This window comes from Solanum stenotomum, chromosome 11 (assembly GCF_019186545.1).
Source record: "Solanum stenotomum isolate F172 chromosome 11, ASM1918654v1, whole genome shotgun sequence".
NCBI classification, from domain to species: Eukaryota; Viridiplantae; Streptophyta; class Magnoliopsida; order Solanales; family Solanaceae; genus Solanum; species Solanum stenotomum.
In genome coordinates this window covers 47,594,567-47,618,422 of record NC_064292.1, presented here as the reverse complement: position 1 = coordinate 47,618,422, position 23,856 = coordinate 47,594,567, and the positions used below count along the sequence as shown (strand labels likewise).

The 23,856-nt window shown below is 32.3% G+C and overlaps 3 protein-coding genes across 4 annotated transcripts; 2 read left to right on the top strand and 1 right to left on the bottom strand.

The window, feature by feature from the left end:
• The first annotated feature begins 3,238 nt into the window (after positions 1-3,238).
• LOC125845116 (metal transporter Nramp5-like) lies at positions 3,239-7,960 on the top strand. Its single transcript, XM_049524536.1, has 13 exons — positions 3,239-3,381; positions 3,496-3,574; positions 3,829-3,869; positions 3,965-4,043; positions 4,275-4,379; positions 4,750-4,859; positions 6,031-6,212; positions 6,299-6,368; positions 6,659-6,832; positions 6,931-7,035; positions 7,190-7,321; positions 7,417-7,512; positions 7,612-7,960. Exons 1-13 carry the CDS (start codon positions 3,277-3,279, stop codon positions 7,924-7,926), a joined length of 1,593 nt encoding a protein of 530 aa, XP_049380493.1. The 5' UTR covers positions 3,239-3,276; the 3' UTR covers positions 7,927-7,960.
• Positions 7,961-8,802: 842 nt separating this feature from the next.
• On the top strand, positions 8,803-13,761 carry LOC125845117 (N-glycosylase/DNA lyase OGG1). The gene is made up of 4 exons (XM_049524537.1): positions 8,803-9,559; positions 10,589-10,799; positions 12,766-13,093; positions 13,507-13,761. Exons 1-3 carry the CDS (start codon positions 8,853-8,855, stop codon positions 13,000-13,002), a joined length of 1,155 nt encoding a protein of 384 aa, XP_049380494.1. The 5' UTR covers positions 8,803-8,852; the 3' UTR covers positions 13,003-13,093; positions 13,507-13,761.
• LOC125845115 (beta-galactosidase 16-like) lies at positions 13,505-22,525 on the bottom strand. 2 transcript variants are annotated; one of them, XM_049524535.1, is made up of 19 exons: positions 22,179-22,523; positions 20,595-20,690; positions 20,403-20,515; positions 20,208-20,274; positions 19,610-19,702; positions 19,359-19,502; positions 19,173-19,267; positions 18,914-19,022; positions 18,650-18,734; positions 18,461-18,579; positions 18,187-18,351; positions 17,816-17,997; positions 17,539-17,630; positions 16,800-16,909; positions 16,329-16,433; positions 15,960-16,061; positions 15,619-15,764; positions 15,184-15,309; positions 13,505-14,253 (listed from the first exon to the last, which is right to left on the bottom strand). In XM_049524535.1, the coding sequence occupies exons 1-19, from the start codon at positions 22,341-22,343 to the stop codon at positions 14,244-14,246; spliced, it is 2,124 nt and encodes a 707-aa protein (XP_049380492.1). In that variant the 5' UTR covers positions 22,344-22,523; the 3' UTR covers positions 13,505-14,243. The 2 variants fall into 2 exon arrangements, 1 of the variants encoding a protein (XP_049380492.1); XR_007444233.1 differs by lacking the exon at positions 13,505-14,253 and having other exon boundaries at positions 15,619-15,760; positions 22,179-22,525.
• Positions 22,526-23,856: the final 1,331 nt, after the last annotated feature.

The following is a 23,856-nucleotide window of genomic DNA, read 5'->3' as shown; positions in this document are numbered from 1 at the left end:
GAGTTTATGCCCAAGTTGTACTATATAATAAATATAATATATAATATTCAAGAAAGTCCCAATTTTGAATATTATATATTATAGTTGGGTATAAACTTCCTTTTAAAAGTCCCAATTTTGAATATTATATATTATACTTGGACCTAAACTCTAGTAGAAAAATATAGTAGAAATATACATATTCTATATTATTTTAAAAGGGAGTTTATGCCCAAGTTGTACTATATAATAAATATAATATATAGTATTCAAGAAAGTCCCAATCTTGAATATTATATATTATAGTTGGGTATAAACTTCCTTTTAAAAGTCCCACAAGTATAATATATAATATTCAAGATTGGGACAAGTGCCAATCTTGAATATTATATATTATACTTGGACCTAAATTCTAGTAGAAAAATATAGTAGAAATATACATATTCTATATTATTTTAAAAGTGAGTTTATGCCCAAGTTGTACTATATAATAAATATAATATATAATATTCAAGAAAGTCCCAATCTTGAATATTATATATTATAGTTATAAACTTCCTTTTAAAAGTCCAACAAGTATAATATATAATATTCAAGATTGGGAAAAGTCCCAATTTTGAATATTATATATTATACTTTGGCCTAAACTCTCTTTTATAATATAGTAGAATATATAATATTCAAGAAAGTGCCAATCTTGAATATTATATATTATAGTTTTAAACTTCCTTTTAAAAGTCCAACAAGTATAATATATAATATTCAAGATTGGGAAAAGTCCCAATTTTGAATATTATATATTATACTTTGGCCTAAACTCTCTTTTATAATATAGTAGAATATATATATATATATATATATAAATCTAATATATAGTATTCAAGAAAGTCCCAATCTTGAATATTATATATTATAGTTGGGTATAAACTTCCTTTTAAAAGTCCCACAAGTATAATATATAATATTCAAGATTGGGACAAGTACCAATCTTGAATATTATATATTATACTTGGACCTAAACTCTAGTAGAAAAATATAGTAGAAATATACATATTCTATATTATTTTAAAAGGGAGTTTATGCCCAAGTTGTACTATATAATAAAAATAATATATAATATTCAAGAAAGTCTCAATCTTGAATATTATATATTATAGTTATAAACTTCCTTTTAAAAGTCCAACAAGTATAATATATAATATTCAAGATTGGGAAAAGTCCCAATTTTGAATATTATATATTATACTTTGACCTAAACTCTCTTTTATAATATAGTAGAATATATAATATTCAAGAAAGTGTCAATCTTGAATATTATATATTATAGTTATAAGCTTCCTTTTAAAAGTCCAACAAGTATAATATATAATATTCAAGATTGGGAAAAGTCCCAATTTTGAATATTATATATTATACTTTGGCCTAAACTCTCTTTTATAATATAGTAGAATATATATATATATATATATATTATATTGTACTTGGGCATAAACTCCCTTTTAAAAGTCCCACAAATATAATATATAATATTGAAGATTGGAAAAAGTCTCAATCTTGAATATTATATATTATACTTGGGCCTAAACTCCCTTTTATAATATAGTAGAAAAAACATGATATATGATATGATAGTCTCATATGCTCAATGAATTGTTTTAAGAAACAATTGTTCCAAGTTTAAGCAATGTCTACTACTCTCAAGTTTAATCACGTCTGTCGAAAATCGAAATAGGATCATCTTCGTATATTATTTATCATTACATTAAAAAAATTCCAGAATATTGTCGCTAAAGATTTTCATTGATTTTTAGTATTAGAATATACGAATGATTTTGTGTTTTTCTTCATAACATGGATATTGTTTTTGAAAAATCACAAATGATGTCGATAAAGGTTTTATTTTTATGTCATATATAAATGCATAAAATGTACAATAATGTGCATGACAGAGTGATCTTTCCCTCTTATAAAAGTCGGTATCTCACTTTCAAATGAGAGTCATTGTGTAGTAGGAGATTCGAGTTGAGAAGTAATTTTGATGTTTTTTTGTAATAATATTGGATGTTTTTAATATTGATAGTACATGTATATTGATTTTAGAAAATTAGGATGTAATTGAAAATTAATTATCATATTTTTGTTGAAAAAATGGGCTTTAGTGGCGACTTTTAGTTGCCTCTAAGTGAATCCTAGCTAATTGACAACACTTAGGTGGAAGGCTTAGTCCCACTAACATTTTGAGTTTTTAACTCTTGAAAGTACTTGTGTTCTCTTGGGATAACAACAGAGGCACTTTTTATCCTAAATGGAGGATAATAACAATCTATTTCAGCTCTTGCAAAGATAATTTTGACCCTTTTTCGTTAAAATAATTTAAATTAGAATAAATTGATCTGGTTGTTTCATTAGTAGCTTTGACATTAATATTTTAGGGAGGAAAGGAAGTTCAATATGTTCCTTCTCAACCAGAGGGCAGCATTTTACATGTTATTACACTTTCCATATCCAAAACTATGATAGCTTACTTGATAAAATACATACTATTGAGTCAAATTTTTTTAAAGAATAAAAGGGAATATAATCATATAAAAATAAAAACAACAAGATGCATTCCCTATTCTATTGGAGATTCAACCAATACAGTTACAGCAAATTAGTTGATAGCTATTGGCTGGATTGGATTTTTTTATATTAGTAGTAATACCTAATTAACACTAAAATGACTTTTTTATTTTTTTTTAAAAATACCTAGTATACTTGATCATTTATCCTAATCAATGTCTAAAAGTTGTTAAGAATTGAAGGTATTATGGCATGTCCCATGACTTACCTTGGTGTTATATGGCTGGCCAGGTATTATATATGTTGTTAATTATTAATCAATATAATCCAAAGGAGTTGCTCGGCACCTGATATTTATATCAAATTAATAAATATCAGAAACACACGTGTACTCTTTCATACATATATTTATCACTTATATATACAATATATATATTTTCACTTTAATTAGTTGATCATAACTACGACTAAAGTTAAAAAACACTAGATGTAGAGTAATTTTTATCGTAATAATATACACCACCTCCCCACTCCCCACTCCCCCCCACCCCCCCACCCCCCCAAAAAAAATATTTTAAAAAAAATTCCACACTTTTCCTTGCCTTCTCAATTACCTGACATCAGAACAAGAATGTGTTCAAACTAGTACACTATAAATAAGGAGAAACATCCAAGTCTTATCTAAGTAAACACAAAGAGTTTAACAGTCAAAGTGAGTAAAAAAGAGAAAAAAGAATGGAGAATCAACAGCAAAACGAAGTGATTGGAGGAAGCAAGAGAATTGTAGCAGTAGCTGAGAGTCCATTACCTTCTAATAATGATCATCATATTGAGCATCAGGTTAGTAAATATCTTTAATCAAACAATCAGAGGTCTCGAGTTCGAACTCTGTGTACACAACAAAATCTTGAAAATATTTATCATGAAAAATTAAAGAGTTGTCTAATTATGTAGAAACACGGCTGGAAAAACTTCTTTGCATATGTGGGGCCAGGTTTTCTTGTTTCCTTGGCATATCTTGATCCTGGGAACTGTAAGTCACTTATTATATTTTCTTTTTTCGTGCCTGAAATTTTAGGCACGAACTCACATAAATAATTCATATCGACTTTTTGTTTTTAGTCTTTTTTTTTCACCCTTTACTAGAGCTCGCTCCTTCTTTGCTTTATTGATGACTCAATTTACAATTTTAAAATTGAAGGTGAAGGGTGTTTATCATCTGAGTAATCCTTCGTGTCAATTTTTTGGTTTTAGTTGTTCTAAATTAACTTTTTATTAATATTACAGTGGAAACTGATTTGCAAGCAGGAGCAAACCATAGATATGAGGTAAGCAAAAATAAGAAACTTTTGTATGCCCAAAAAATTTAATTAGCTAATAGAGATATGTATGTCAAATAATTATTTGTTTCTTAAATTGTCAGCTTCTTTGGGTGATCCTCATTGGATTGATATTTGCTCTTATTATTCAATCACTTGCTGCTAATCTTGGAGTAAGCACTGGTAAGTTATAAATCAAAATATTAAGATCAACCTGTGTTATGGTGCAGTGGTAGGACTGCTTCACTCTTAACCAGAGGTCTCGGATTCGAGCCCTGGGTATGGAGAAAATATTGTTGGAAGCGCCACCCACGAATAAGCCCTGGAATGCGTGATTCGAATTTAGTTGAAGTTCCAACGTGGATTCTAAACACCAAATTTTAAAAAAATGATTTTTAAAAATATTTTTTGCAGGGAAACATTTATCAGAATTATGCAGGGCTGAATATCCAGTATTTGTTAAGTACTGTCTATGGTTGCTAGCTGAAGTTGCTGTCATAGCTGCAGATATTCCTGAAGGTAAAACACTTGTTAACCCTTTTTAATTATTTAATTAAACATATATAATACCTTTTAATTAAATTAAAAATGGTAATGGATACAGATTAATTAATGATATAATTATTTTAACTCACTATAATTTTTGAGTTATTATAGTGAAATTCATCAATAATGTTCTGTAAAATAGAAATGATAAAAGTTTAGTTTACTTATCACAATAATGTTGTATACTAAACTTTTGTCTTATATAATATAGAATTATTATTTTTTTGAGTTTTTGAATTATTACATGAATATATATACATATTCCTATATTAATAATATGTATAAGGTCATTATTTTATCAAACTCTTTTTTTAATAATTAATTTATGTGTTTCTGCCGGCAGTAATTGGGACAGCATTTGCTCTTAATATATTGTTCCATATTCCTGTTTGGGCTGGAGTTCTTTGCACTGGTGTTAGTACTCTTCTATTCATTGGCCTGCAGAGATATGGGGTAAGTTTTGCTATATTTCTTTTAAATCCCTTCGGAGTCGTTTGGTGGGAGGTATAAGCAGGTGTGTATCTACGATTTCGAGATGATATAGGTGCAGTATTATGAAAAGAAAAATAAAATAAGATAGATATAAGATTTCAATTTTTAACTTTACTCAGAGAGGTGCACTCAATCATCACTGCATTATATGATCTTTCAAATATAGGTTCACCCATCTATATTTATATATTTTTTGAAAAATATAACAGTATTATATATGATTTTGGAAGAATATGCCCCTAGGTATAAGGTATAATAATTCAGAGATCCTGCATTTGGTTGAAGGTATTAGACAGTCCTGAGATTATTTATCCACCTTTTATATCTTAGTGATGAGATAAGTTATCTCATATATAGTGGAATAACTTATCTTGAGACTAATAATCTCAGAATAATTTGTTCCTAACCAAATGATGTTTTACTTTTTAACATACCCCTTATAACAAAATATCAGTTTATTATTTTTTTAGATATTTTGACCAAACTACTTTAATTAATGATATCATAGAGTAGTGGAGTAATTTAAAAGCCTTATTAGGGATATGTAAATAAGGATAATTTTGAAAAATAAAGCCAACTCTTTTTTTTTAATTATGTAAACAGACACTTATTTTAGTATATATAAATAAATATTCAAGTCAATTACCTAAACCACTCAATAAGGTATCTAAATAATTGAATATTGTAGTAATTATATATATGTTCAAGCAAACTTATTAAATATTTTATTTCTAATATTTAAAAATTAAAACATTACAACGTGTACGTAATCCCATTAGCTAGTTATAATTGTTCTTTATCATTTGCATTATCACCTTGGTTGTATTCTGATCTAGTCATTTGATAAATATATTTTTAATAAAATAGTGAAAAATATATCATTAGTAATTAAAAAATGGAGGGGGTCAATATATGTTATTGTTCAGATCGATTAGAAGGTACTAAAATTAAATACAAAAAGTATGGGAAAAACATTTTGTCTAGTTGTTGTTATTTATATAATTGTTTCTAAGAATCTTACTTTTGAAAAAATGAATTTAAACTAGCTGACTTAATACCAAAACATATTCTTTTTGTCTTGTTAGACTAAAGTTTTTACTAATTAATTAATTAATTAAATTTGTATATGCAGGTTAGGAAGTTAGAATTGTTAATAGCAATTCTAGTGTTTGTAATGGCAGCTTGTTTCTTTGGAGAAATGAGTTATGTAAAACCTCCTGCTAATGAATTATTTAAAGGAATGTTTATTCCTAAGCTCAACGGTGACGGAGCCACCGCTGATGCTATCGCCTTGTTGGGCGCCCTCGTCATGCCGTACGTTTTCATAACTAATTTTACGTTGTTTGATTGGATATCAAATATCAAATTTAGTTACTCATGTTTATCATTTTCTTTTACAGACATAATCTCTTCCTTCACTCTGCGCTTGTACTATCTAGAAAGATACCTAACTCCGTTCGTGGCGTTAATGTAAGTCCGAAATCCCTTTTGATAAATGGGAAAATTGTGTTTTTAGTCCTTGTACTGTTACGTAATTCATCTTTTAGTCCGTCTGTTATTAAATATAGCACTTTAACCCTTAAAAATAATATGGATGTGTTTAGGTCCAATTACTAATAGGGCTCAACTAATTCAAGACTTATGATTACTCTGATATCATATTGAATTTTGTGATAAAAAAGTTAAAATGTTAAAATAAAAATGTAGGTTTATTTATTTAAAACAAAATATGAAAAATTAATTAATGTTGAACTTTGCAGGACGCGTGTAAATTCTTCTTGATAGAGAGCGGTTTCGCACTGTTTGTGTCCTTCCTAATCAATGTGGCAGTTGTGTCTGTGTCTGGTACTGTTTGTGGAGCTGACAATCTCTCAGATCAGAATAAAGAAAGTTGTAGTGATATTACATTGAACTCTGCTTCTTTTCTTCTCAAGGTTTTAACAACAATCCCTTAATTTAATTATTTTTTCTCTCTAAAATAATCATTTAATTAGAACAAACTAATTATTAAAGTTTTAATTTTAATTAACAGAATGTACTTGGAAAATCAAGTTCTACTGTTTATGCCATTGCATTATTAGCCTCAGGACAAAGCTCTACCATTACTGGTACTTATGCTGGCCAATTTATCATGCAAGTAAGTCTCGAAATTTTAATCCATCTTGTTTAGCAGAAAGAAATGGAGCGATATAATTTTTTTTTGAGAGTTCAAGTAACTTTTTTCATTGTTGTTTTTAATTAGATTACTGAATAATGTCTAAGTATCATATTTTTTTTTGTGGATTATATAGGGATTCTTGGATCTTAAAATGAAGACATGGTTAAGGAACTTATTTACTAGGCTTATCGCCATTACTCCAAGCCTTGTTGTTTCAATTATCGGAGGACCATCAGGGGCTGGAAGGCTAATCATCATTGCTTCTGTATATTTTACGACCCTTAATTTTTTTAAAAAACTTTTTTTTTTTTTTTTACCTTTGCGTATCGAAAAAATTAATTTTTTGTGGACATTTTTCAGATGATACTTTCCTTTGAACTTCCATTTGCTCTCATTCCACTACTCAAATTCAGCAGCAGTTCCACTAAGTTGGGACCACACAAGAACTCAATTTATGTAAGTTATACCACATGTTATTTTTCAAAATAAGCAAATTTTGAAAGTTTAGTCAAACTAACTGACATATCTTTTTCTTCTTTTTTTTGGAATATCTAGATTATCGTGATCTCGTGGGTTCTTGGACTAGGCATCATTGGGATCAACATCTACTACCTTAGCACAGCTTTTGTGGGTTGGCTTATAAGCAACAATTTGCCTAAAGTTGGAAATGTGTTGATTGGGATCGTAGTATTTCCATTGATGGCTATATATATTCTAGCTGTGATTTACCTTATGTTTCGAAAAGATACAGTCGTGACCTACGTTGATCCAATCAAGGATGATCATATGGAAAATGGAACAAACAATATGGAATTAGTAAATCGTGTGCCTTATAGAGAGGATCTTGCTGATATTCCATTGCCACAATAAGTTTTTTCATTTGTTGTAATACACTTCAATTTTCACTCTTTTGTGTTTGGTCTAATAATGAAATTATAATGTGGCTTGTGTCATGGTGCAACATGAAATTCCTCAATTTTGCACAAATCTTGAATATGTTAAACCTTCGACTTCAACTAAGCAATCAATCTGTTACATCCAATTTCATTCCGTGTCATAACAATTTTTATTAGAATAACTTGTTTTTATGGTTATTTTTCGTTGTATCATTACCACCAAGCACACATATTTTTTTCTCTTAAGTTTTTTGCTATTTATGTGCTTAAATATTTTTTTATTTGCCACATCAGTTATTTAGGAAATATTAATAAATTTAAAGGATAAAAAATTAACGAAATAATTTGAGAAATCCCTATATTTTACTCCATCAATTCATTACTTTGCCAATTGAATCAAATGAAGTCAATTATGAAGGTTTGTTATTTTGCTTAAAAGATTACCGTAAAGTTAAAATATTAAAATAGATTTGAAATTTTATGTATTTTATATATAAAAAAAAAAGAAGAGAAGCAAGGAGCAAATTACCCAATCGTTCCTTAGTACCTCCATTATGCGGGCATTGCGGTGCGGGGTGGGGTGGGGTGAGTTTAAGATTATGCGGGGCAGGGTAGATTTAAGATTGTGCCAAGCGGATGTAAGTGAGCTTTTTCAAAACGAATGCAAATTTTTATCCTACTAAATTAATATAATTTAATAAAAATGAATTTATTTTATAAATTTTATTTTTAATATCAAACTTAATAAAAAATATTAAAAATTAAAAAAATTATACGAGGCAAGACGGATGCGAATAAATGAAAAAAAATTGTCATGGTGGAACGGACGTTAAAGCTCAACCCGCCCGCGCTGTCCACCCACATTGCCATCCCCAGTGCGAGTTCTCTGCGTTTCCATAGATGCTAGCAGTAAGAACTCTCTCAATCATGAAGAGACCAATAACCATGGCTTCAACCCCATCAACTCCACCATCTCCACAATTTCTCTCTTCCAAAACCACATCTTTGAGAACCCTTTCTTCCAAAAAACCAAGAAATATTCTAACAAATCCAATCCCAGAAGAAGATCCCAAATGGGTACCCCTCAACTTATCAAGATCAGAACTTTACTTGCCCCTCACCTTCCCAACAGGCCAAACCTTCAGGTGGAAACAGACAGGACCCATTCAGTATACTGGTGTTGTTGGTAGGTCCCACTTGGTTTCACTGAAGCAGCTTGACAATGGTGATGTTGGGTACTATTTCCATTGCACTACCTCTGACTCTGAATCTGCTGCTAAGGTAGCCCTTCTTGATTTTCTCAATGTGGGTATTTCTTTAACTGAGGTTTGGGAGAGTTTTAAGGCTTCTGATAAAAGATTTGCTGAATTGGCTGTCCATTTGGAGGGTGCTAGAGTACTGAGGCAAGACCCTATTGAGTGTCTTATTCAGTTTATTTGCTCATCTAATAACAATATCAAGAGAATTACTATGATGGTTGATTTTATTTCATCATTGGGGAATTATTTGGGAGCTGTTGGAGGTTTCAAGTTTTATGAGTTTCCTTCTCTGGAAAGGTTGGCAATGGTTCCTGAACAAGAGCTAAGAGCTGCTGGTTTTGGTTACAGGTATGCTTTTTCCCAATCATGGAGGTTTCTGAGTTTTGTTTTTCTTTAAATCATGTATCCTATGATATGAATATGCCTCTTATATCTTCTTTCTTTTATATAACTGTTGTGTCTGGGCCAGTCCCATCAGGTACCGCATAACTTTGCCCAACAAGTCTTAAGACAGATGAAAGAGAGAACTTATTGAGCGGTTAGACATAATAAATGTGAAATTTGAAAAAAAAATGTTGAAATTGGTGTTTGGAAACTGAAGTTGTTTTTGAATTTTTGTGAGTGATTTGGAGTGAAAATTGTGAAAAATAGAGCTTTATGGAGTTTTTTGAATTCCGGAAAAATTAACAATTCTATTTCCAAACAGTTTCCGGAAAAAAAGCGAAAAATATCCTTGGCCAAATGGGCACTTAGTATTTTTGTCTTTGGTGGGAGTTGAATTTGAAACCACATGGTTCTTAATCCACTTCATTGACCACTAGGCCATACCTGTGGGTGCGAATAGGCCCTTATGTCTTTCTTGGGAATGTACAAAATTATACATATAGAAGGGGTGTTGTTGGTGTATGGAACTGCAGTGACATTGATGAGTTTTATCTCAAACGAATTGATGTGACGAAGTCTTTATGAAATCTATCAAATCCCATTAAGTTTTCCTTTTCCCTCTATTTTAGTTTCAGACTCTCACTAAAGAAGTGCGTGTATTTTCAGATACTAAGATTTCTAGTGGCTTTGAAACACTATTTGGCATTACCTAAATCTGCTTGGTTAACAATATGGTGATGAATGATTTCCAAAGCCTTTTAAAATGGTATCAAATGACAGATGATGTGATACATCCTATATCTTCAACTTTTGGGTTGTTTCATCTTTCCAATTCCATTGCATTTTCACTTCGGGCAATTTTGACAGGAACTTGAGTATTTTGTGTAGATGAGAACACTTTCAACTTTCTAGTTATTGTTGAACTGATGTCAAGTTATAGTTATATTTAATAACTCACTCCATAACGCTCCTGATCTTGTATTGAATGATTAGGGCTAAATATATAGTAGGTACTGTGGAAGAACTGAAATCAAAACCTGGTGGAGGTATGGAGTGGCTTGCTGCACTTCGCAAAGTTGATCTTCCTGAGGCCATTGTTTTGCTGTGCTCTCTACCTGGTGTTGGTCCTAAGGTCGCAGCATGTATTGCTCTCTTCTCTCTAGATCAGCACCATGCTATTCCAGTTGATACTCATGTGTGGAAGGTTAGCTTTCAAAAGCTTTATATTTTCTTGTTGTATAAGAGATCACAAACATCTTCTGACATATGCATTTTCCTTTGATTCCATACAAGTCACAAGATATAAGATATGCTTTCTTATAAATATTTCAAATTAAGATAAACCTAAAGGAGATTATTATTATTATTATTATTATTATTGTAGTAGTAGTTGTTGTTCCTTTCTTGCTTGATATGTTCCCAAGACCTCTATTTTGTTACGAAAAGAGTATATAGATGGGACTAATGAGTTCTTTCTTAACAAATAAAGGTGGGGAGGGGAGAGGACTGAAAAAATAATGAGGAGAGTTGAAATCTATTAAATTTTGTAGCAGATTGTTGGTGTGAATGATTATTTATGGATGAAGGTTGTGCAGCTTTTGAACTTATTCACTTCATTGTGGAGATCCTTTTTCCTAGATGTTGTTATGCTCATCTGTTCATTTATATTTATTTCATGCCTACTCTGCGTGCTTCTCTTTACCACTAGATTAAGTAATTAAATGTGTGTTTTCTCTACCAACTTAAGTTTTTAGACGAGATGATCAAACGATTTTAACAAGGTATCAATGGCACAACCAAGTGACCAACGATCCTCGTTTGTTGTGTTCTCAATAGTGGATCCCCCATATTCCATGCTTTAGTTGTCTAGTACTAATGTATTGGGAGAGAGGGGTTAAGTCCCACGTTGGTTGAGCAAATGGGTTGTCTTATGGTCTCCTATGATCTTGGAAAATCCTTCCTTTATGAGCTAGCTTTTGAGATTGAACTAGGTCCAATGTCCATCTATTCACATGGTATCAAAGCAGACAAAGATCCTGAGTTCAAATTTCACTGCCTCTTGGAAAGCAAAAAAATATTTCATGTGTTCGGCCAATGAAGAAGAATTAGGGCCACACATGAGTGGGCGTATTACAATATAATTAAGTAATTAAAACTTGCTCTCTCTAACAATTTAGGCTTTTAGATGAGATGATCACACACTTAAACAATTATCTATTGTTTATGTTTCTCCAGAAGAAACTTTTTCCTATACCAATCAAACAAAGCAAAAATATGCTTCACAGTAATCACAGTTTAGCAGTTGGTTAACTATCCGTAATTTGGTTTTGTAGCTAACATAGTCTTACCGAGTATGAAGTTCCCTTCATGTAAGGAAAATAGGAGCCTGCATATTGACAGTTTCTTGCCTATGTTTTCTTCTTAAATGAGCACCAACTTTTGGTTTATGTCCTTAAAAAAGTTCACTTATTCCGGGAAAAGAGTTAAGATGTAAACAGCTTGGAGCTTTACTGTCTGTCATAGTGCCAGATTCTTGAGGAAGCAAATGGTTTTGGGGATGCTTTTTTCCTGAAAGGAGTAGCTTGTTCGGTTACCACTGAAGTGAAAATATGAGTTTATAAATGACGCAAAATTCGTTTAAAAAAAAATAAAAAATGATGCAAAACCCATACTTATAAATGATGTAAGGATTCATCCCAACAGGTTATGCATACTTTCTTTTCTTTTTGGTGTAAGGAGGATTTTATAAATGATGTGAAATTCATACTTAGCCTCTTAGAATCCCTATAAGATTGGACTGGGTTTTTTCTTCTGCTTTCTGATCACCTGTAATTACTTCAGCATTCCCTTAGTGCTGCTTTTACGACACAATTACCCTTCTAAAAAAAAAAGAGAGGAAGAAAACACTGGATGCAGGAAAAAGTGATAATTGAACCAATTAGGGTAGCGGGAGTACTATGAGTAGCACATCGCAGTTCTCCATGATGTATGTTGGCCCGGATTCTGCTATTACCTAATTTGATCAACTGTTCCCTGTTACATGTATTGAGATATTGACATGCAAACATGCTTCTCTCTTTGCTCTTTGAAGTTACTTAAATTTCAGAAAATGTACTTCTGTTCATATCTGTTATTATCATTTTCAACATTTCTTCTTGATCTTTTGCTAGATTGCGACCAGGTACCTCCTCCCTGAACTGGCAGGAACCAGTCTTACGCCTAAACTTTGCAATCGTGTGGCTGATGCTTTTGTGAGGACATATGGGAAATATGCTGGTTGGGCTCAAACTCTGCTTTTCATTGCGGAACTACCTTCACAGAAAGCACTGTTGAATTCTACGGAAGAGAAGTCTCCTAATTCTAAAAAGAGAAAACTGGGTGGGATCACAAAGGTCCCCAAAGAATGATATGTCATGCTTGTGTTTTCATGCTCGAAGTTAGATTTAATCTACGTGCAGAGCTGATGAAAACTGTTCTTTCTAGTTCTCACCATCCAAGGTATCAAAAACATCTCAGAAGATTTTTCATCTAGAATTGCTGAGATTTTCAGTTTTATGGATGTTAAAGTTGAAAAGAATGTATATTGCTTAGAAAGTGATTGTACATGAAATGTTTGCATTACCCTTCTGGTTTGCTGCATTTTATCGTATTTTACTTTTTGTTAGTTATATATTAATGATACATATATATTTGAAGATTTCTACTTGACGAACTGTTAGGTTAACTAGCACTTTTAGATTCTTAAACATCTAATAGAAGATGCTGCTCTTCCTCCTAGGCCGGATGGAAAAATACATTGGTTATTGGTGATGGAGAAATTCTAATTATCTGCATTCATGGCACCTGTTGCTTCTTGAGGTTTTTTGGCAATTGATAATGACAAATATTAATTAATTGATAGTTCCTTGCAGGCATGGCAAAAAGCATCTAGCTGGTGAGCATTTTGCATGAAGTCACTGTTCCATAATTATTTAATTGGTGGCGACTTACAGCCTAATTTTGTAAGTAGGGTCTTCGTTATTCTGTTTCATTAGTTCCAATTTGAACGTTCAGGTTGCTAAAGTTTCACATATTTGAAATGTGTACGACTTCCTTCTGTAAGAATGTATTAATTTGCATCAACTATATGTTGTGTGTTAAATTGGTTAAAGGCTTGAATTTGCATTTGCTATCTGTCTGATTACTTCCATTTTCTCCCACTTTTGTCGTAATTGTTCTCTTGGAAATTAATAGGACATAAAGGTCATCAATAAAATGCCCGATTGATTTCGAAACCATTTCCTTCACTTGTTCTATTTTTGTTCATTAAAAAGATACAGGAACTTAGGCAGTGAAAGGCGTGAAAATAGGAAGCTGAAAATTTCAATTGAGACCTTTTCATCTATGCAATTGAACTTCAACTAGATGATAGTATCAATGTGCCTGCATTTGATTGAATCAATAACCTGTGTAAAGATATAGTTCTGTACTTCTACATTCCTATGATTTGAACATTTATATGGAAATCACGTCTGAGCTTCACCCAAACAAAGAATGGTCAACATTGTTCTTTTATCCTCACGGAGCATCAATTGCCAGTCTTATGGACACCTTATTATGTGGATCTCCCAAAGTATTTATGAGTGAGGGATGGTAAATCTCTTCATCCCTAGACAAGCCTGGAAAAGTCATATTAGAAAAATGTAAATAAAGTGAAATGATAGGGCAACGACTAACTTGATACGACACTTAATACAATGATAGTCTTGACTTTTGATCGACATGCTTTTGTTTGGTTGGCATATAGTTGAATTTGGAACAAGTAAGCATATTGGGTCGTAGTTCTTGACGTATCACAGTGAAAAGTGTTTGTAAATTTGTGGGGAGGAAATGCAAATCCTACTAGACATGCATTTAATTTGGTCTTTCAGTTATTTAATGTGTATACTTTCAATAATTAACTTTCTTTCTAAGGGTATTTCAGTCTGAAGATGTTAAGCAAATGTTGATTAAGCTAAAACTAGTACTAGTCAATCTGTATATGTATTAACAGTTGATAGACACACATTACAACATCGACATCAAATATTAGATCTTTTAAGAGAACCTCTGAGAAGAAAAAAGCAAATCTGGAAAAGATTAGTTTTTGTTTAATAAAAGTGGTGCAAACTGTGTTGATAGATTCTTGTGTTTTAGTTAGCAGAAGTATTAAAAGACATAATGTCCATCTTCCTGTGGTATTAGTTTCAGCCAATTTTGAATCTTGAAATTGTGGCTCTGTACCACAATCATCTTGATGGATTCCAGTCTAGGAAGAGTGATAAAATTATAAGAAGGGAATATTGGTTCAACAATAGAAATGAATGCCTCAGGTAGAAATCACACTTCCTAAGTGTTAAAAATTGATAGATTGGATTATTGATCTGTGACTTATCATGGAATTTGTTTTTTGAAGAAATTCTACATATGGTGTTCGTTGACTTCTTTCATCAATTGGATTGTCTGTTTTTGGTCAACATGTTATTCCTTCATATCTTGAAAATGTCTTTGTTAAGAAGATATAGTTCGTAGAGGTAATAACTTGGTAACAAAAAGGAATAGAAGTTTACTTTCTCAACGATGGCTTTGTGACTGATATAGTATCTACGGTGATGTCAAGAGGATTGCCAGTTTCCTCTTCGAATAAGACTAATAAATTGTCCCCTGGTTGGAGAAATGATCTTGGAACATTGTACCTGGAAATGAACAATTTTAGTTGCTGGGGGTTTAGTCATTAATTACTAATGTATAAACTTTCGTGGATAAACAAGAGTGCATGAGATCTTTTAAGTGAAGAGGTTTATTAAGTAGATAAGAGATAAGATCTGCTGGTTCTGAGATGACCTGCTAATACTATAAATAACACATGGTGAAGATAGATGGGTTCTAATGTGGCCTTATTATTCTATGAATAACGTATACTGAAGATCTATATTAATCATAGTTATTTAGTACAAAAAAGTTTGTACAAAGTATCAATCTGTGTTAGTGTCACCTTAACATACCAAGTTTGTGATGGAATGCCTGCAAGCGTTCGAAATGAGACCCAATATCGGCCGATGCTTTGTCCATTAACCCAAGCCTCACCTTTTCCCATGGAGCCAAGGTTTAATGCAACAGGATCATCACCCTTGGGTGCATCAAACACTGACTGGCGAATTGCAATCAATCAATATATCATAGCTTGAGTAAAATAACAAATCTATTGGAATATGTAAGAGCTGTTTGTAGCATTGCAAACCGAAACATAAGCACATATATAATTGCTGAGGATCTCTTGGTCTCTTAAACAAGTAGCACTACATGATATAGAAAAAAGGTATCCGGAAAGGATCCATAGACTTACCTTGTACCATGTGAGCGGTTGAGAAGAGCCTAAGCTGCTCCAATTAACACTCTTTGATTCTTCTAATGAGTAAATCTGTAACTTCTCCCCCAATAATCCAACCTTCAGAAAATGTTTTATACTGATGTAAGCTTAATTAGAAATTGCACTCACTTGTCAAAGAATTATGGTTGTTAGGTTTGTTGTTCTCAGCCTTAAAAGTGCTCTACTTAAGAATGATCTTGATAGAGTAATGTGGCAGAAGACGTTAAATGCCTTACAAAGTTTTTGGTTAAGTTATCGTTAGCGGTGTATACATTTTATGGCATGAGCAGAGTATCAATGACTAAACAAACAACAAATTTGGGTTATCTTTTACCCGACAATTACCTGATAACCCCATGATAAATTGGTGATATTTTTGGCCTCTTTGCTGTCTTGAATAGTTACTGACTCTACACCAAGAGCCCTGCGTTCAAGAAATGATCCTGAATCCTGCACGATGAGGATAAAAATCATTTTATCTTTATAATCTCTTGCTGCTAAATACTTCTTTCTTAAAACTAGAAATCACGAATCTAAAGAAGGTGGTGCTTAAGCAAGTCATGTGAATACATGAACTTGGCTAGTGCAATGAAATGCTGTCCCTTGACGCTTCTATGATTGAGAGGGAAAGAGAGCTCATATATGCAATTCATAATGTACTGTTCTACCTTATGAGTAGTAAATGCAACTTCCAAATATGAATATGCACTTCCTCTATTGCTAATATCATGATGAAATTGACAATGTATACACTAATGGGTGATGTATTATTAGTTGCAACCCAGGAAAACCAACAGAGGAAATGAAAGTACGTACTGGCAAGCCAACAGTTGCACTTAGTAATGAGATGTTATTTGTCCCTTTATTCAGAGAAACAGCGCCCTCTAATGTAAATGCTGTATTTCTGAACCGTCCATGTAAAGAACCTACAAAACTCAACAGTTAGAAGTTTAAGAGGTTTTGTAAATTGATGGTTTCAGCTGCATAAAGTGTTGATTTGTGCTTCTCATAGAAGCATCACTGGTTATGCAACCTTCTTTCTGGAGACCTTTCTTTCGGTAAGTAGCTTGGGATTAGGAACTCTAAGATACAATAATTATGGGTTCTTATTGGAAACAGAAGCATTTTTTTCTTCACTGGTCAAGCCAGTTCCTACATTCATAAGTTCCATTTCCATAAACAAAGTGTGGTATCTGGAAATCTAATCACTCTTGTAACAATGGTACAGCTGAAATCTCTAGGAGTTCCAAATTTGCATTAGGAAATATGGTGTTTGTCTCTGTCTGCATGTGCATCTCTTTTTCTCATTATCATTTAATAAAGAATAGTTCGTAACAGTTAATTGTTCACTGCCGTTCTTTTTTCGTTTTTGTTTCTTGATTTTCTATGAGAGGAGTGTGTATTGGGGCCAGGGGTGCATAATGAAATCTTTGCTCATGTGTAGGACACATATTTACCCCTTGTTTCATTATTTTTGAAATCCCCCAAAAAAATATTTTTGAAACTGCACGACACAATTTTCATTTGTATATTGCAATCACGGTTAAATGCTTACCTACATGTTCTCCATTCACAAAAGCATGTAAAACATGGCCTAAGGACTTCACACTTAGTGTAGACTGCTGTTCCATCGAATCCTGCTGGATACTGTCATGTGGATTTCACTCATATTAGTACAAGGCAGTTCCTAGAATGCAGTTACTATTTTGTTTATATCATACTGTGCGAGTAAATTTAGCTGAAACATGTCCTTCATCCTGGTTTAATTTATCTGAATATTATTACTTTATTCTTCTGAGTTGACTGGGGTATGGAGGATCTTTTGAATTTACCTGAAAGTATACCAAAGATAGTCAGATACATCCTTTGTAGTATTCATATGCTCCAGTAATACGTCTGATCTCAGTGTAGTAGCATCAAATTGTGGAATAACCTCTTCAAATTGTTCCCATTTCTCAGCCGCGTCAAACTTAATGGCTGGTATCGTTATTCTTGTATTGAATTGTGTGCTTACCTATTACAGATGAACATGCGGACAGTTAGTGTCTTCTTTGGTTATAAACCAAATCTTAGCTCTTCTCTAAATTAGGAATAAGGAGATGATTTGGCATCTCTACATTTCCTTAGGATTGCAGTGAGTAGATCTGGAAAGGCTAACTATTCGTAGAATTGAAAGAAACTTTTTAAGTATGTCAGTATTTACCTTTGCCGTATTGAAGGCTACAGTCTTGCAGTCAGGTAAGATGCTTATAGATTTCCGAGGTAATTCGTATGATGAATTCTGAAATTGCACTACTACACTTTTTGTGTTATCCATGTTGACTAGAAATGCTGCACAAGCTCCAGAATCTCCACTGAATACATAGGCCTGGTTTGTATAGTGCTTGTAAGCTTTGAGATTGAGATTATCTTTGTAAGAAAGAGAGAAAAGTCGCGCCTTGAAATGAGGGTTACTCGTGAACTCTGTGGATATTTACCTCTTGTTGTTCACCTAATGACTGCATGGAAGGGAATACAGAAAGTATGGTCTCTGAACATAACTTCACCGCTTCATGTAACTCTTTCAGATGTCCCCATTTTGGTTGTCTAATTAAACCTGTCGTAGAATTCTCAATCAAAGCTAGTGAAACCACTGGAAGCACGAGTAAAACTTGTGTATTCCTTACCATACTCATCTAATGGAGCTTGGTCATAGTAACTTGTTATCATATATTCCGCAGCAGTCCTTCCAAAATTGGTTCCTCCATGATACTGATAATGCAGCCATCCAGAGAACCTTGTTAGACGATGGATGATAAAGCAGCTAAAATTTGATACACTGGACTTGGTAGTGAAGTATGTTGGCTCTATTCGGTATGAGGTAAGTTTTTTTCCTTCTTATATTTGACGATACTTTCTTCTTTTTTCGAGTTAGTAGGTGTGAAATTTACCATATAATAGTTGATGAATGTTCCGTTCTTCCTTGCAATGAATAAAGCAACATGATATGCCATGTCTTCTGCTGATCTTAGTGTTGCATTCTGACCATACACTTGATAGCTTTTAACACAAAAAAAAATGAAAATCTCTTAGCAACTTCAACTGTTACATACCTTAACGACAGAAAATATAGGATTGATCAAATTCTATTGAGTCTGACTCTGGTTATCAAACGATTGAACAACGTAGAATATATATATAATAGCTTACAAGCTTGTCCAGTTCTCAGTCCAGATAGATGGCTTGTTTGGTGAATTAGGCCCTGTAAATGTTTCTCCACATCTCAACCCATTGCATGCATTGATCTGTAGCATGTCTAGGAAAATGCCTTTTAGAAAATGACACAAATAAAGTAGTTTAATTAGTCTTCAGAGTGAAGAAAGTTAAGTAACTTACAACAGGATCTGGAGCATCATCTTGCTTGCACATACACCATGGAACACCAGTTTGAAGTCCAACAGCCATCTCCGCCGCCCACGAGACGTAAGGAGGACCATCTTCTCCAAATGCTTTTTCTACATTTTGATATTCATTCTCTATCTGCATGTATACAAAAAAAATAAAATTCTATACTACATTAATCGTATCATCTAAAAGATAACTACACGGGAAATCAGAAATAATGTATGTTACATGTTAAATTTCACCTGCGATAGTATAATTGGACCTCCTTGTGAAGCATATAGTCCTTCTGATTTCATTAGGTTCACTATTTTTGTAGTGAAATTTTGCATGTAAAACTGTTAACAAACAATTTACACTTAGTCATTATTGATGAACTATTTATCATTTTTGAAAGGGAAAAGTCATTATTGATGAACTATTTATCATTTTTGAAAGGGAAAAGGGGCAAATATACCTCAGAACTATAGTAAATGATATGCAGATATCCTCCATCGTACTTTTGGGACATTGGTGCCCCTACCGTCCAAAAACTAGAGTATATATACCCTTTATACCAATGGGCATACACGTGTCATAATCTTATTCATAGATTCGACATTTATTAAATATCGGATTGACCGATAAAATTGTGCCACATGTCTCTATTTAGTCTTCTATTAGAGTGAAGGGCATATATGTTCTAGTTTTTTTACGGCAGAAGCACCAATGTCCCAAAAGTATGACGGAAGGTATATGCATACCATTTACGATAGTTTGGAAGTATATTTGTCCTTTTTCCCTTTTTGAAATCGTAAAATGATTTGATACGATATGATACATGGAATGGGAGGAAGATAGTACCTTAAAGGGTTCATTATTTGAGCGGAAAACAACGCCAGGGACATCATGTAACCAAAAAGGAAAACCTCTATAAACATCAAAAATCACAATATAGTTTAGTTAATTTGCCCAAAATAGAGGGGTCAAAAGTTAAATATAGATAATATTTTGGACCAAGGATGCAAAATATCATAAAGTTGAAGCATGTAAAATTACCCATAAGTCCATTCACCCTCAATATAGGGCCCAATTCGAAGGCAAGCATAGAGACCTTGTGCTTGAATTTGCTTCATAAATGCTACTATGTCACGTCTTCCACTAAAATCATACTGATTCGATGCGTAAAATATTTAGCGTTCACATAAAATTCAGAAAAAAATTTATTGATAACAACATTTTATCCAATACCTGTCCAGGTTGGGGTTCATGAAGGTTCCAAAATACATAAGTTTCAATCACATCTATTCCACCTTCTTTAGCTTTTGATATTAGAGATGGCCACATCTATAAGAAATAAAATAATGGTTGGAAAAGAGAGCCAAAAAAAAAAAAAAAATAGTGAGGAAAAAAAGTCTTTTTTCAAGCCAAAAACAATATAGTAATGCAAGTTGTCAAATATACATTATTCAAACAAATGTAAGGATGGTCTTTTGAAAACAATATTTCTACCTTTTCGAGGTAGAGATAAAATTTGTGTACACTTTACTCTCTCCATATCTCACTTGTGGGGTTACGATGGCATGTTGTTGTTGTTAACAAATGAATAATAATGTAAGGGAAGCAAAAGTAGTGTTAGTGAAGGTGAAATTCAGTTTAGTATTGTTTATAATTTGAATTAACACTCACATTTTAAGGGAGAGGTGATGAACATTACATAGATCAACAAGAGTTGTGGTGGAGTGGTAACTCTTTCATCCTTAATCAGAGTACGGAGTCATCTTTGTTAGAGAGCACTTTACTCCAGTGTGGGACTTCATGGCGCGAATCTAAATTTAGTCGAACTCTATTGTGATTTTTTTTTTGATGACAAGGGAAAGTCGGACTCTATTGTGATTACTGGAGTGTGGATTTTTTTTTTTGATTTAGATGCAATTTCCAATCAAAGTCTAAATCCTAACAAACCTTATCGACTAGTTAATTTGCTCACCTATATTTTCATATATTAATCCCTACGCACATGGCTACAAATTACAAATTGTCAACTACTAATTAATATCTTGTTAAAAAAAAGAATGATCTGTCAATTCATTTTTGGTTTTTATCCTCTTAGATTTAAAAAAAATATTTTTTAAAACCCCGTGAAAATGCATCTGCTATTTTTTGGGTGTGCACTAGATACACTCACATCAATGTAATATTTTACAAATCACCTAGAAAATATAAATTACACCAAGCAAGTTTGCTACGACGAGTTCAATTAAGAAACTTTGACAAGAGAGAATCGATCCCTAAACTCTCTCGTAAAATATCATATGTTATACCAACTCAATCATCCTTAATTTCTCAGTAACTAATTAAGTGTTAATTTAACTTAAAAGACCCTTCCTTAGATGTTGTCAGAAAATCCACCTATATATGTCAAATTAAGTACACCTATATATGTTTACTATATTATAGGTAGAGTTTAAATGTTATACAGAGGTAAAATATTTTATATTATTAAATCATTTTATTTTTTTTGTAATAGATATTATATTTTATTTTAGAATTTCAAATCTCACATTTTAGGAAGATTTATCTATAATTATTCTTCGAATGATTTAATAATATATAGAACGTAAATTATTTAAAATAACTATGCATTTAAACATGCGATTTAAGTAACTACTAAAAGACGTGAAACTCCAACTGGCTAAAGTGACGAAAACTTGGAATTTCATGTCCTTTAATAGTAATACTTTTTACATTTAGATCATATTTTTTGATAAATAAGTTTGATCGAACTATATAACTCGATAGAGTAATAAAGAGAGAGGGGGAAAAAATACATACATCAGGAGTGCTTCTAGGATAATGAATAGAACCAGAAAATAACATCTTCCTTTCTCCATCTATCATCAATGATCTTCCATCATAACTCACATTTGCTCCGTCGGTAGACACCACCACCACCATCACCATCAATAATGCCACGGCTACTGACCATGATATGTCCATCGTCTCGTAGTCGTGTATGTAACACGACACTAGCTGATTTTTATTGTATCGACAATGTATATATACATATAATTGAAGCTTAGAAGCAAAATGAGGAGTGAAATTAAAGTTAAGAAAAACAAATATGAGTATGAAGAGAGAGCGGAAGAGGCAAGTTAGAAGTGGGGCTATTACATGTGAAGTACACTCAATGAAATTATTGTGTCCCTTTCTCATCTTTTATACTTCAAATTAAAAATTCCTTTCTTAAAACTTACTTTTAATTTAAAAAAAGAAAGAGAGGTTGTACAAAAAAAAAACATAATGATATTTCCGTGGAACATGTGTGGGCAAATTTCATGACCCAACTACTAGTCCTAGAGTCAACAAATTGATGATTAAGTGTTTTTATCACTTTAACTTATAATACGGAGATTTTGGACAAATCTCCCCCCGTGAGCTAATTTTTAGGGTATGATATCAGAGTAAGTATCATCTCAATTGGTGTTCATCATTGGACCCTCATATATAAGTGTTGACGTACGAACCATTGGACAACCATTTATAAGTATTCACGTTCGAGTTGAAGTCTGAATATGCGGAGAAGGATTAAAAAGTCCTACATCATGGGGATGAGAAATTGGTATAGAGATTAGAAAGAAAAAAAAAATATTTTTAAAATTTGAATCCAATTTCTTTTATTATATATGAGAAAAAATCTCAGTAGTCACTGTCCCCCCCACCTCCCCTTGACAGTGTGAGTCCACTAACATACATGTAGACAGAAGATAAAGTGACAAAACTTGTCACATGAAGACATTACATTTTTATTTTTGTGGTAAAGCCTGACATTTGAAAAGTAACCTTAGTAGTTATATAGTAGTATTTTTGATGGAATATTTTTTAAAAATGTTCTCAAGTCCATATTGAAACTCCGATTAAATTTGAATAACACACTGCATGATTTATTTGGAGGTGACACTGCCAATAAGATTTTTTCCATTTCTAGATTCAAGCTCGAGACTTCTGATTAAGGATGAAGTAATCTCATCACTACACAATAACTCATGTGCTTCCAACAAAAAAAAAATTCATCTCTAGATTCAAACTCGAGACTTCTGATTAAGGGTGAAGCAATCTTATTACTACACAACAACTCATGTGCTATCAACAAAATTTTCTCCATCTCCAGATTCGAACTCGAAATTTCTTATTAAGGGTGAAATAATCTCATCACTATACAACAACTTATGTTGATGTTTTTGATGGATCTTTTGGTCAACCAATTAACAGTATAAAGGACTCTCATCACTACCGCCAACACAATTTCAAATTTTTTTTGTCTGGACTCAATTTTCTTCTTTTTAGTTGTAAATTGTTTGAATTTTTTATTGTTAAGTATTTGTCATATAAAAGACATTCAAAAAGTTTATCACATAATTTTACTTTTGTCACATAAAAGTCATTAAACTTTAAATTTTATCAAATAAAAATCACTTTTTATGCTCATTTTTATCACATAAAAGTAGTTATT